This window comes from Centrocercus urophasianus, unplaced genomic scaffold, assembly GCF_019232065.1.
Source record: "Centrocercus urophasianus isolate 14NV4802_14NV808 unplaced genomic scaffold, USGS_Curo_1.0 seq_11, whole genome shotgun sequence".
Taxonomy (NCBI): Eukaryota; Metazoa; Chordata; class Aves; order Galliformes; family Phasianidae; genus Centrocercus; species Centrocercus urophasianus.
The window spans coordinates 58,387,508-58,401,717 of NW_024884253.1; the positions used below are offsets into that span (position 1 = coordinate 58,387,508).

The 14,210-nt window shown below is 40.4% G+C and overlaps 2 protein-coding genes across 2 annotated transcripts in view; one reads left to right on the forward strand and one right to left on the reverse strand.

The window, feature by feature from the left end:
• Positions 1 to 577: 577 nt before the first annotated feature.
• Positions 578 to 2,517, forward strand: ABITRAM (actin binding transcription modulator). The gene is made up of 6 exons (XM_042839930.1): positions 578 to 643; positions 718 to 769; positions 1,066 to 1,195; positions 1,941 to 2,017; positions 2,089 to 2,158; positions 2,227 to 2,517. The coding sequence occupies exons 1-6, from the start codon at positions 586 to 588 to the stop codon at positions 2,359 to 2,361; spliced, it is 522 nt and encodes a 173-aa protein (XP_042695864.1). The 5' UTR covers positions 578 to 585; the 3' UTR covers positions 2,362 to 2,517.
• Positions 2,168 to 14,210, reverse strand: part of CTNNAL1 (catenin alpha like 1) — a 58,622-nt gene continuing 46,579 nt past the window's right edge. Inside the window, exons 12-19 of the mRNA XM_042839929.1 lie at positions 12,413 to 12,450; positions 9,391 to 9,441; positions 9,135 to 9,289; positions 7,713 to 7,761; positions 6,453 to 6,509; positions 6,198 to 6,317; positions 3,806 to 3,889; positions 2,168 to 3,705 (exon numbers count right to left, since the gene is read on the reverse strand). Coding sequence (XP_042695863.1) covers positions 3,544 to 3,705; positions 3,806 to 3,889; positions 6,198 to 6,317; positions 6,453 to 6,509; positions 7,713 to 7,761; positions 9,135 to 9,289; positions 9,391 to 9,441; positions 12,413 to 12,450 — 716 coding nt within the window. The 3' untranslated portion in view covers positions 2,168 to 3,543. The remainder of the gene's footprint in view (positions 3,706 to 3,805; positions 3,890 to 6,197; positions 6,318 to 6,452; positions 6,510 to 7,712; positions 7,762 to 9,134; positions 9,290 to 9,390; positions 9,442 to 12,412; positions 12,451 to 14,210) is intronic.

Below are 14,210 nucleotides of genomic sequence, written 5' to 3' on the forward strand. Positions count from 1 at the left end.
GTTGGGGTTGGAAGGGCCCTCAAAGCCCACCCATCCCCATGCTGTGGGCAGGGCTGCTCAGGGTCCCATCCAGCCTGGCCTTAGCGCCTCCAGCGATGGGGCACCACAGCTTCTCTGGGCAGCTGCGCCAGTGCCTCCTGCACTCTGAGTAATTAATTTCTTTCTGACATTTAATCCAAATCTCCCTTTTATTTTACTGCCCTTACCCCTCCTCCTGTCGCTATCAGACTTTCTTCATGGTCTATTTCCCTCCTGTTTATAAGCTCCCTTTAAGTAGCAGAAGGCTGTAATGATGTCTTTCCCCAGCCTTCTCTGCCCTGAACAAGCCCTCCATAGCTGCAGCTCCCTGTGCAGAATCGTGCCCTCCTCTGAACCCGCTCCAGCAGCTCCTCCTGGTGCTGAGGTCCTGGACGCAGTACCGCAGCTGTGCCCTCGCACCGTTAATTCTTTCTTCCGCTTTTCCCCACTTTGGGAGCGCACTTTTAATTACGCGCGATGGCGCCACGCACTCACCACGGCGCGCCGCTCCGCAGGGCGGGAACAGCTCGCGGGGCGGGGCTGCGCGTGCGCCGTGCGAGCGGCAGCATGGCGGCGGCCGAGACGTGGGGCGCGGCGCGGTACTTCACGCGCTGGTACAAGGCAGGTGCGGCGCGGCCGGGCGGGCGGGATGGAGCTTGCCGGGGCGTCACCCTCACCCGTGTTTGTGGCCTCTCGCAGACGTGAAGGGGAGGCCGTGCGAGGACTTCTGCGTGCTGCAGCACTCCAACAGGCGAGTTGCCGGGCGGGGCGCGGGGTATTGCTCCCCCGGGCCCGGCGCCCTCTGGCGGCGTTGCGCGGCCGGGGCGGCCACGGGGCCGACGGTTCGCGTTGCGCCCGCGCTGCCCCGCTGCTCTGCGAGGGGGTGGGGGTGACGCCGAGCCCGATGCCCGCAGCTGAAGCTCGATTGTAGGTATTTATCTACTTACAATGCTACGGGTACGGGCAGAGACAGCGCTGGAGCTGCTCCGAGCGCTCAGGGTACGGCTTTGCACCGATACGGTACGGTAACTGTCGTTCCTGTTGCAGAATCTGCGTCATAACGTTGGCAGAAGCCCACCCTCTTCTTCAGCACGGAAGAACAATTACAAGCATTAATTACCAAATCAGTCCTAATTGTAGCAGGCTTCAGAATAAAGTCTCTGGGAAGTCCAAAAGGGTACGTGTGGGGGGCTTTCTGTTTGGTTAGTTCTTGTCTGTCTCTCTCTCACTGCCTGGGACTCTCCCTCCTTCCCAGATTGACCCCTGGCAGTGACCCATCCTTTTTATTTTCAGCCCTCTGCAGGTAATTGTATTCAGACTTGAGAGAGAGACCCCCAGCCGGGAGGGTACAAGCATATATAGTATACAGAATATACAGAGACACTTCAATATTCCTTAATAGATAGAAACTTGTTTTCATAAAATGCCAAGGATTTGGAGATTGTTTTGGTGGCTTTTTTTAATTGCAGACCTCTGGTCTGTGACAGATGACAGAATGAGGGGAAATGGCCTCAAGTTGCACCAGGGTAATTTTAGGTTGGATATCGGGAAAAACTTCTTTACAAGAAAGGGTTGTTAAGCACTGAATGAAATAGGCTCCCCAGGGAGGTGGTTGAGTCCCCATCCCTGGATGTGTTTAAAAACTGGATGTGGTGCTCAGGGACATGATTTAGCAGGGGGCTGTTAGAGTTAGGGTAGCATGGTTGGACTTGATTGATGATCTTTAAGGTCTTTTCCAACCTGAGCAACTCTATGATTCTCATCTACTCCTGTAAGGAAGTATAAATATGGAGCCCCTAATGACCTGTAGCTATTCTCCTTACTTTGTTCTGTAATTCACCAACTTGTGTTATTGCTGATGTTTATGAAACTGTAAGAAGAGCTGGATAATTAGAAACACACGTATTTTTTTCCACATGCAGGGTGCTCAGTTTTTAACAGAACTTGCCCCGCTCTGCAGGATATCCTCATCAGATGGAGAAGAATACACCATTTACAGGTAAGGATTTTTAAGCTCCCACCCCCATCCTGACATACTGTGCACTTTAATGAGTCTGAATACTTTTGCAGTTGTATACGAGGGCGACTGATAGAAGTGAATGAAAACATTCTTAGCAATCCAGCGCTTCTGCAAGAAAAGGTGAGAAGCTTTTTAATTCTTAGCCTTTATTTTACTACTTCAGTGCTAACATCATTCCTCCATTTTAGCCATCAACTGAGGGATACATTGCAGTGGTTCTACCCAAATTTGAAGAGAGCAAGAGCATAACTCAAGGACTTCTGACACCAGAAGAATACAAGGAAGTTTTACTGAAACGTCAGAATTCTTCTTCAGGAAGTTAATTATACAGGCTAAATAAGCTGCTTTTACATTGTAACTTTCATGGCATTGAAAGGTGTGTCTACTTATAAAAGTGGAACTTGACATATTTGTTTTATTCTTGTATGAAACAGGCAAAATAGTTTGTAGTTTGTATATTAAAATTGTCTTCTCTCACAGCCGTAGTACGACAAATTTTTTACGTAAGCACAATTTTGGAGAGTAATTATGTTTCAGGGATCTCTTTGCTCCTGGCTCAATGCAAACATAACACATAGAGAAAAAGCACAATTGAGCTGTTAGGTAATTCAGCCCTATGTTGTATTAGTTTGGCTTGCCAAAGGTGAATTGAAAATAAAATGCAATAGGAGCCTGCCTACAACAAACAGTTAACCTTGAAAACAAGCATTTCACATCAGGTTACAATTCCTAGCATCCTGAAGTCAAATAATGCCCTTTTTATAGAGGTTTCTTATAATCAGTATCTATTTACTTCAGTTTTAAATGCTGTAATGTAAAGTCTACATGTAATGCTTCAGTGGTTCTACATGCAATGCAAATTCTGCTCAGTAAAGTTTAATCATAAAGGAAGCAACAACTGCCATCTACAGATAGAGACAGTGAAAGAAAAAGGGTTTTAGTCAAGAGTCTTAATCACTTAGGAGTACACTTTGGAAATATGAATAATGTCAGCAAAACTAAGATTCAGTGTCAAGCTCTCCCCAGAGTGTTTTTTCCTTAGGACTGAACTTCATTGTAGTATAACTAAATATTTCAGTGCTTCAGGCCACAACCTTTCAGACTACATTCCTGAATGGGCTTCATAAATCCATAGACTGAATTGGGCCAGAGAGGAGTTTACAAACATCAGCAGTAGTGTTGCATAGAGCACAGGGTTCTTTATGTGAAAGGTCTGTTAGCAGCATCTTTGGGTTGAAACATCCATTAAGACATTCGTAAGCATTAATTACAAAACCAGTATCAATAGTGAGCATAGAAAATTCATTCACATTATGAAAATACATAATGATTACACTAGTTGGTGCTGTCATTGCTAAGTAACAGGACATCTATTAGATGTGACAAAGGTCAATAGGTTTAATTCAAATTAACCTGGTTTGACTTTCCACAAACGAAAGCAAAATTGAAACTTCAGCAAGAGTTATTTTCCCTAATGGAGCTTCTGCAATTTCTAAGTGCTGTAATTACTTGCTCTCTAAAAATGTCATTTTAGTTACGTGATTTTCCAAAGATTTGATACCAAACATCTCCACTCTCCTTTCTGGAGCGTGTACGTTTGTACTGGTTCGTGTTCTGCCTTCTTTCCACGGGGGAGCAGGCTTGAGATAGCCATTCCCTGCTTTATTCTGTATACAAAGACAACATATTATAAAAAGCAAGCAAACATACACAAAAACAAACAAAAAATCCCAAGTTTAAAATACTGCAGACAGACCAAGGACTCACCTTTCTCATTAATTTGCTGCAAAGTGGAAGAAGTTGACATAACAGAGTCATCACATTCCTTGTTTTCTGAATGCATGCATCAACCTACGCAAGACAGTTACAGTTGAGTAAGACCACTGATCACTTCCATTAGGCAACATGAGATGAAAAATCTATTTTGAGCTTGAAATGAATATGAAGGATAAACACAAATCCAATCTTTTCTAGTCTAAAGGTTTTGTCAGCCTGCTCAACTTCCTGTAGTGTTCATAATGCAGCAGCATCCCTTCTGTTAAACCAAGGCAGCAGCTGTGAAGGAGAAGAGAACGATGCACATCCCAGGAGAGGGAGCTAAAAATAATATTAGAAGAGTAATATACATGTCTCGGAAATAAAGCTCTCACTATTTAAGTGTGCTTATCACAGTTCTTCATCTGTTTTTTTTCGTTTGTTTTGTTTTTTAAATTCTTTTCAGCATGATTTTAGAAAGCAGTGCATCACAGAAGCCTTACTTTGATATGAGTTACATTAAAACTACTCAATTACTGGAACTTAAGCCAAAAGCACAGCACAGATCATTAGGTTTAGGCTGTCCAGAAACATTAATTTGATAGCCTTTAGCACTATGTACCTATAGAGTCTGGAGCTCCCGTTTAGTCTAGCTAGAGCATGTGGAAGAAACCAAGCAACAGCCCTCAGGTGCTCAGTTTGGGTTTGATTCCTTTGGATGGCGTAGCTGGTATCAGAACTGAGCTGTTTCTCCTACAAAATGGAAACATCTCTTACAGAGCCAGTGGGAAACCAACACCCAGGTGTACAGGACTGCTCTTAAGAAGTTCTGCTTCTGTTTGCTGCTGTCATTTGTAGACCATTGTAATCATGGTAACAGTGCAGAAACTTTTATGACAACTATGTAAAAGTTGATGTATAACAACTATTAGGATGGATTCTGCCTTTGGAGAAGCAGCATGCATTTTAATAACAGAGAGTATTCAGGGATTGGAATTTATGTTTATCTAAAGCATCAATTACAAGATCATAACTAATTATGAGAACGGTAGTACAAATTACCTTCATTAGTACACTTTGAGCACTGAAGTCTTTTCTTAGGAGTTACACTTGACTACAGCTCATATTTCTTCAAATAAAGTTCTGTGTGTTACAGTAAAATAAATTCATCTCTTACTGAGCTGAGAATTCTCAGTTTCACCATTACAGATAGTGGGTAAGTTGAGGAAAACTTAGACATAAGTTCCTTGACAAAAGTCTCCAGCAGTAAAAAGTAATACACAGTAATGGCACCCTACAGACATCTAAGAGCATCAGTGTCTTGGGAAACATTTCTAACTCAACCAAAATGTTAATTTTGGTAATTTTAGAAACAGAAAGGAAAAGATCTTTCCTAAATCCTGTTACATACTGATTCTGCAGCTCACATGGTAACCTACTGGCAGGGAAAAACATTAATATTACAGAATCACAGAATGGCCAGGGTTGGAAGGGACCTCAAGGATCATGAATCTCCAAACCCCCTGCCACATGCAGGGCCACCAACCTCCCCATTTAATACCAGACCAGGCTGCCCAGGGCCCCATCCAACCTGGCCTTGAACACCTCCAGGGATGGGGCATCCACAACCTCTCTGGGCAGCCTGTTCCAGCACCTCACCACTCTCATAGTAAAGAACTTCCCCCCTGACACCCAACCTAAATCTTCTCTCCATCAACTTAAAACCATTTCCCCTTGACCTGATACTAATGATATGCCTGTGGCCAGTGGGCTAATTATATAAAATGCGGATATCCATGCTCCCTAAAGAAAATAGTCATGAAGGCCTGAAGAATAATGCTACCCAAACTATCCACCTGCATACTTCCATATATTGTATACTGGGTGCCAGCTTGTTGTATTTTGCCTCTCTTCAAACTCTCAGCATGAATAATGGGGTCAGGATAAACTTCCTTGAAGCCCTTCTGCTAATGGGAAAAAGAGTCCAGAAAACAATTGCACCGAGGCTGAAGATCCTTTCTGACACAAAGTTCTGCAGTGAATGGCTGGGGTTACAGCTACCAGTAGAGATGGGAAAAAATATTCTCATTAGGAGGAACAGTTCTTACTGTTCTTCCTCTATACTTAGCCCATAAGCTTCTCAAAAGATGTGAAGAGCAAAACAGTACTTCAACTTGAGGTAAATTCCTTCTCATAAAGAACAGTAACCACAAAGTATTGCATAGCAGAAAAGATTAAATGCTTCCACAACATTATGCAATTCTGTACCTCTTAAGTTCTACCTCCTTCTGCCAATCCTGGAAGTTCATCTGTTTTGTATGTTATCAGGACCATAAACTAGTAAGTCTCTGTATTTCAAAACCAGTTAGGTTTTATTTTCAGACATAGGTAATTTTTACTTTACCTTTGTAAATGTAGCACTTTTACCCTGAACAGAAGTTTTTGCTGTTATCTGGAGCTGCTTGCATATGGGGATCAGTTTTTCAGCCTCCAACAGTAGCAAAGGTTTGTCATCATCATGTACCTGAAATGCATTTTAGGAAAACAAAACCACTCATTGTTACAGACTCACTATTAGGTTAATGGAGAAAGCAACCAGCTTTTAAGCAGTATCACTGAAGCTGTGAGCTGAATGCCTATCCTAGTTGCCATACATCACCTGATCGGAAAAGACTTGAAGAGCTGAAGCAAGCTTAATTCCTTCTGTTGCAAAAATCTGAAAGAGAAAAAAAAAAAACAAAAACAAACATGTAAAAAAATAATTAAAAAAACAAAACAAAACAAAACAGAGCACCACAAAAAAATGAAGCTTTTTCCACTCTGTTTCAATAAATAGTTTATGAAAAAACAAAAGAGTAACAGGAAATATTTATGACAGTTGCACACATTTGTAGTTTAAAAATTTGCAGTGACTTTTGAAGTAAAAACACTACAAATTGTTATTTCCCCATGGCAAAGTTGAAAGGTCTTCCCTTTACCTATGAAATACCTCCAGCACCTAATTGGTTTTGCACTGGAGCAACTCACAAAAGTTTGGTGGGTAGATGACTCTCAGCCATATGTGTTGTGACCAGTCTCCTGTTAGATGTTCACACATCTTGGTAATGTCATTCTACATTCCCTTATTTGGTCCCTTGTTTTTAGAACCATAGAATCATTAAGGTTGGAAAAGATAAGATTAAGTCCAACCCCCAACCCACTCCCCCCACATCCCTCAGTGCCACATCCTCATTGTTCTTGAACACCTCCAGAAACAGTGACCCCACCACCTCCCTGAGCAGCCAGGCCACTGCCTCACCCTTTTTTTCTTAGAGATTCTTCTTAATATCCAGACTGAACACCCAATGGCACAACTCAAGGCCATCCCCTGTCATCTTAACACTGTTACCTTGGGGAAGATGCTGACCCCTACGTTGCCACAACCTCCATTCAAGGTCATTGTAGAGGGTGATAAAGTCTCCCCGAGCCTCTTCCAAACTGAACAGTCCCAGTTCCCTCAGCTGCTGCTAGTAAGACTTGTACTTCACCAGCTTCATGACCTATCTGTATGTTCCAATTTATTTTTATTTTTAAAAATCTTTTTCCTCCCCTAGGAGAATACCATTGCTCAGACTAGGATGGAGTACTTGTTAACACCATCAGGAACTGAATTAAGTGACATAGTGAAGAAAACTATCTCATTAAAGGCAACTGTATTTCCCACTTGTAACAGGAATCTCAGTTTAAGCAGCTGTCTTAATTAAGCACCTACAAGAACATTGCAACGTGAGCTTTCAGGAAGTACAGAGTTGCGCTGCTTAAAACCTACAGTTGACAATTTCTGATACACTGTATTGATGTATAAAGAATCAAAGTGTTACATTTGCATTTTGTTCTTCATTCATAATCCCTAGCTCCTACTTCGTTAAAAATGTATTACCTCTGCTTGATGAAATAAATCTTGAGTAGTTTTCAGAAGTCCTTCTCCTCTGTGGAAAGCAATGAAAACAGATTATGTGCCACGCAGAGACTGAAGAATAATTTGCCTGCATAATTTATACTCCCTCAAACACACAAGGGGAGTGGAAAGGGGGTGACTATACAGACACATCGGTAGCACCAGCAGACAGAACACTATCCCTAAATCCTTGTGGGATATTTTGTACTGTATCTATCCTCTTGATAGAGGCTGTCTACATCTTTTATATGCCTCGTGTAACTGTTAAACAAGTATGTGGCATTATAAATGTAAAAAAGCACTTCTGAGTGTTTAAAAGGCAACAGTCAAAGCTTTCTTAATATAAACCTGCATGCTGTAGTAGCCATACATTCTCAGCAGCTAGTGTTCCAGCACTTTCCTTCCATTCTCTTTGAAAAGAAGTGTACACTGATACACTCTTTGATGTTTAGGTTCTGAAAGGTAATCTGATTTCATTTATTGATTAGAAAAGAGGCTGCACGCTCCCCTTCCCCTGTGCCAGAAACTAAGCCTCTGTTTTCTTCTTCCTTGAAGCATTTCTGCAACACATAAAAGGATCTGAAAATCACAAGAATAAGAGAGGGCATGCTAAAATCTTAGCAGCTACAGAATATGACTAACTATCAAAAGCAGAAAACCTACCAGCAAAGACAGTGAAGTACTGAATATTCAATTTTCACAGTTAGTTAAGAAGAGTGACTAAGTTGCATTTGAACAGGGATAACATGATGCTTAAGAACAAACACAGAGGATATAGAGCGAACAGCAGACCACAGGCAGTTAAGTCATAAAGGTAGGTAAAAACCAAAGTGCTTTTGCACAGAACCAAATTGCTCAATTACTGCTTAAAATGTTATAACTGAGCACTCCATGCCAGAAAGCATAACCTTCGGTCTTCTACTTCCTAAATTCTTTGCAGAGACTGACACTGTATAGGCAAATTTCAGAACAACACCTTTCAGTACAGCAAAGATCAGCAATCCTCAGTAATATAGTAATGTATCTATTCACTAATTCCCTTACTTTTGAGAATATTTATCAACAACCTTATTAAATATATTTCCTGCCTGAAATCTACAATTAGTTGTTCTGCCACAAAACAGATGTTTGGCACTTAAACAGAACCCCCACTAATTTATTGTATTATTGAACAGCTTAGAAATGTCAAGTCATCACAGAACTGTAGAATCACCAAGGTTGGAAAAGCCCTCTGAGATCATCCAGTCCAACTGTCCATCGCAGTAAAGTTAAAGCATAAGGTTGTAAATTAAAGTTCCTTTCTGTGTCCTAATACTCGTGCTCTGAAAATAAAATGGTCTTACTTCTTATAAACATTTTATTTCTCCTCTCCCCACTGAAGCACACCACACACGCTGTCATTACCTGGTGAATAAATACATGGAGTAGGCCATACTTGACATGCCTTGTCCATGTTGCACAATCTCATTCTCTTGGTCCTCCCATTTCTCTGTCTCAGAATCCACATCAGATGTGAGCAGATGCAGTTCTAATCCAAGTTTTGCAATTTTTGCCTGTTCCTGTAAACGTTAAGAATATTTTATACATATGAAAATGTTCTCCAGACAGGAGAAAAAAAAAAAGAATTGGAAGAACTTTTACTAAAATGACAGCATCTTACCTCAGTATCTAGTTTGACTGGCTTTAACGTTTTCAGATTTGCATTATGCTTCTGTTTCAAACAAAAAATAATAATTTTTAATAAAAAGAATTGATAATTATTTTTGCTAACAAATGAAAAGAGATGGCTGTATACTTAAGACTTTGCAGGAGAGTTCCAACAGTTCACACGAACTTCTTTACAGAAGCTGAGAACCTGTTCTGATTTGCATGTCCTTTTGAAATGGGAAGTGCAGCCAGGGCCTGTACCTCCAGACACAGTCAGGTTTCAAGAAGACCTCTTCCACAATTCTCAGGCTTGTGCCTCTCGTGTATTTCCTCATGCAGTACCATCTTTTCCCCTTACCCTCAAAACCCCAAGTACTAGTTACTGTTGAACAGTCATGATCAAGTACAGCTGTGCTGATTTTCCCAACAAATATCACACTGCTGTATCAGTGACTTGGGACTAGCTGAACCTTCCAAGCTGAGCTGGGGTACGTGTAAATGTTGGCATGACAACGTAACTGATCCTTCCGTGTCGTCTGCTGAAATAGCTGGAAATGAACACTGACTCTTTGAATTATTTTTTTTCTTTCATTCTCTTATTTAAGTCTTCAGCTATCCAAAATATGTCTGACTGCAAGCCAAACACTGGCTCAGATTAAATGATAATTAGTGGTATTGACGTGAGCAGAATATCCAATACGGCAGAGCTTGCTAACTGCATAACAGATAGACACAGCAATATATCTGATCTGTTGCAAATTAATTTGCATGTTCAGAGAAAGCAGCAGTTCCAGGCTTTTGCTTCAAGTGCTGATGCTGTCACTGTGCAAAGACAACAAAAACTAATGTGGGAGCACATATAGCCCACACAGAAAACACAGAGCAGTACAGGGAAATGAAGAGCATAAAATTGGTGTCATAGTTTGGAGAGGTTTGTGTGAACCACTAGAGGAGGTTGGAGGACAAGGATGCAGCGTTGGAATCCTTGCCTGAGGATCTAAAAAGAGCTGCTATTAATTAGTAGAAATACTCAGACAAATTAAGCCAAGGAATCCCTGCCACAGGAAAGTGGGAAACAGCACCCATTGTGAGTAGCATAAGAAACACAGCTCCAGGTGTGGTCTCCATCTCTGACTTGAGGAATCTAAGCAAAAATGAAATACTGCTTTTACGTTTCTACCGCAGTTTGCTGCTCAGATTTCAGCTGCTATGCCATTTCTTTTCCCTATCCCCACATTTTTAATAGCTCTGGATCTTCTCAGTGTCTACCCAGATGTAATTCTGCCAATGTATTAGAACAAACGGGACAAGCTGTTCTCATATCAAAGGATTTTGAAGAAAAAAGTGCATAGATTGATGCTCCTAATTGTGATTTGATTATATTTTTACAGATGCATTTTAAGAAATGTCAGTTTCAAGGCAGACTCTCGAAGAAAAATACAAAGCCAAGCTACATTTCTATCCACGTACAAACTTTGGACTACAAGATATGGCAAAAATTTAAGCTGCTGAGTGAAGGGCATTCAACAAAATCAGCACATAACTTCCTCTATCTACAAGTAACTAAAGAAGCCTCAGAATGTTTGTCATATTTGTAGTTTTCTCCACTCTGGTGTTCACTTGCTGTATTTGAATAGAAAAATTGGTTTAAAAAAAACAAACAAACAAATTATCTGAACATTTACCACTCAGCTTGCAAACTGTGATTTGAAAGCTAATACTACAGAGAAAATACATAAGTGCATTAAGTGCTACTACTGCTCTGCCTTCAGCTAGGACAGTCTGGGATGTCATTTGAAACCAGCATGCAGCACAGCCGCAATTAAAAATGTAAAAAAGTATATTAATTGGATCTACAGGAGCAGCACAGCTTCTGTGCAGGGACAGTTTGGGCATCAGCCATAGAGGGCAGACCGACTCCCCCAGCTCCACGCATTTTGGAGAAGATCCATGCAACCTTTTAGAGACAGAACTGTTTAAATCTTGGGGACAACATTTTTCTGAAAGCATCTTTAAATGGCATATGAACTGATATGTGGGAAAGTCACTTCAAGCATCTCTAAGTTTTGACTGAAGTTCAGAAGCTATGTAGCTCAGCCAAACCAGGACAAGCCCACAGGGATGAAAATCCCAACAAAAGCCACTGAACCAGTCTATTTTTCAGTCTCAGTATTTAGTTCTGTAAATGTGAAATTCATTCATGCTCACTCAGTCTAAGACTATACTCTATTTAAAACCTGCAGACTGGATTTATGATGGGTCACTCTCTTTTCAAGGGTCGGAAGTAACATACTGTATTTGAAGCCACAGAATTGCACAGCAGCAGGAGATGGAGACAAGCATTCACTTCACACCCAAATTCCTCTACACCAGAGGTTGAAGGAGAGAAAGCAAAGAGTGAAACAAGCTGGAAAATACAGTAAAATCTGAGATCACTCTTCCCCTTCTTCCTCCCAGCAAAAAGATTCAATATGTAACAAGTGAATCAATGACTGATTTCAGGGTTTAAGTTTTAACACAGAGATGCTCTCGGGAGCAATGTAATATCAATTACTGTCAGCTAAGGATATAAATTATCTCACAACTAAACCTCTGCACTATAAGCATTCAGGATCAAATATGGAAACAAGAATCCATTATTTGAAGAGTTAAAAATATGCTCATACATATCTATGTGTTCAAAATAGGTCAGTTCAGACAACAATACAAAAAATTCAAAGTACCAAGACTTATCTTACAGTGCATTGCAGCGTATTCTCACTGTTTTAATAGCGACAATGCATTTATTATTACACATCATTAAAGTTAAGCATGTGGTGAAAATGTCATTTTAATAAACAAGGATCAAAGCTCACCTATAAAGTAAGTGATTGAAGTCTGTGTGATTAAATATCCAGCTTTCTATGATTTTTATTTAGCCACCAAGTCAAGGTGCATGTTACCAAGGTATTGCTTTGTCCTCATTAAACGCAATATGGAAAGTCAACTAGTTAGCAGCATATGATGTAAATAGAACAGTCTCAAGAGCAACTTACCCCTGGTCTAGGCAGTGAAAGGTAGACACGCTTCTCTCCTGGAAGAACACACATATTTACACCAAAATTCATGCGCAAAATGTAATCAGTAGGACTGCATGACTTATTTCAGCCTTCCTCAAATTTCAGTACTGTACATAAAAGTGAATGACTTACCTGTAACTCTTTGGATATTGCAGAGAATTGCCATTCTATCTTATGCTTCCAGAGAGAGAAACGTCAAGAACCTCTTACTGTTTAGATTTTAGCTCTCAGTAACTGGCACTTAAATATCTGAACAGCTTCACTCTTTCCGATTTCTAGTCCCCACCATGCAATCCTGACTAAAGAAGCTCTCTCCAGTGACTGCGCAGCTATCACTACCTGGGCCAAATACTGTGGTAGTTCCATGTAAGGCTTTCCTTGGCCTCAGATGGCATAAAAATTGCAGTAGGCAAAGCCACTAAGGAGAGATATCTAAGGTCTGTCTAAAGTAACAGCAATAAAACCCTCACATTATAATATACAACGAGTATCCCACCTGCACTGTATTTTATAAAGTAAAGAATCTGTTGCATTTTACACACTTGCTGAATTATTTCCTATATCCCCCAGGTTCTCAGTCATTCTAAGTTCAAGCAAAGGAAACAGAGGAAAATACCCTCTAGGCATTAACTGAAAACGGATGAGAGTTTATTGGCAGGAGACAGTGCCACAGCTAACAGCCTACAATTAAAGCTCCAGTTATCAGATGTTTTAAATAACTATAGTTACATTTATTCAAATGTAAAGAGGAAAGCCTGCTAAACAAAAATTAAATAAAATTCTTACAGCTAGTGAAAAATAGAAGTTGCTTAAAGAAACAAAGGGCTAAGATAACGATATCACTAACGTGTTTGCAAGGAGATAACGCAGATGGGCAAGGAATGGACAAGTAACAAACCCCCTATCATTACTATTTCCTCCTCTTGCATCAGCTCCTGTAGAAATTCCATTCTGAGTCTTCTGAAGACAGTTCTGTTATGCATTCATGATTTTTCAAAGTATGTTCTTTACCTTCTGACACCTGAGCTCCGTGTCTAGACAACTGGCTTATTTCAAACAAAACTCAGTGAATTAACAAGTATCCCTCAACCCACTTGACAAAGTAGGATTCTTCCCTTCTGAGATCACCTCTTCCTTCTTCACTCAGTTTTTAAGAAGTGAAAAAAGAGCTATCATATAACTGCCTGTTTTTCTTAGAATGTAGTTACTCAGTTTAATTTCCCTCCACACACAAACATGTCAGATTCCTCAATAAAGACTCACAAAAATGATTTATCACATTCTCTGTATCAACACATCAACTAAAGGGGGTATAACAATGTATGTAAGAAGTACCAAGAAAAAAAATAATCTTAAGTTTGAACTGCTAAAGCATAAAATAAAATCTCTTAAGTAAAAACCTACTGTGTCCTATTGAAAAGAAAGTTCCAAAACCCAGAAAGCTTTGGCACGAGATGAATACTGACAAGAGAGAAACACAAGAGAGGTGAACACACAGAATTACGGCAACCAAATCAAAGGAAGAAGAAAACGAATGAGAAACAATGCCTTCCTTCTTCTACCAACTCCCCTCATTTGGTTTTGGGAGATTGAACTGTTGACTATATACAGCAAGAAGATGATCTGACTATTTCTTGCAATGTTACTTCTTCTTTCTTTTTTTTTTTTTTTAAAAAAAAAAAGATTTCCGGGCGGGGGGGGAAAAATAAAAAATAAAAAAGACTCAGGTATTGCTCTTTACAGAGCAGATCAACACAAGCCAGAGATAATCCTC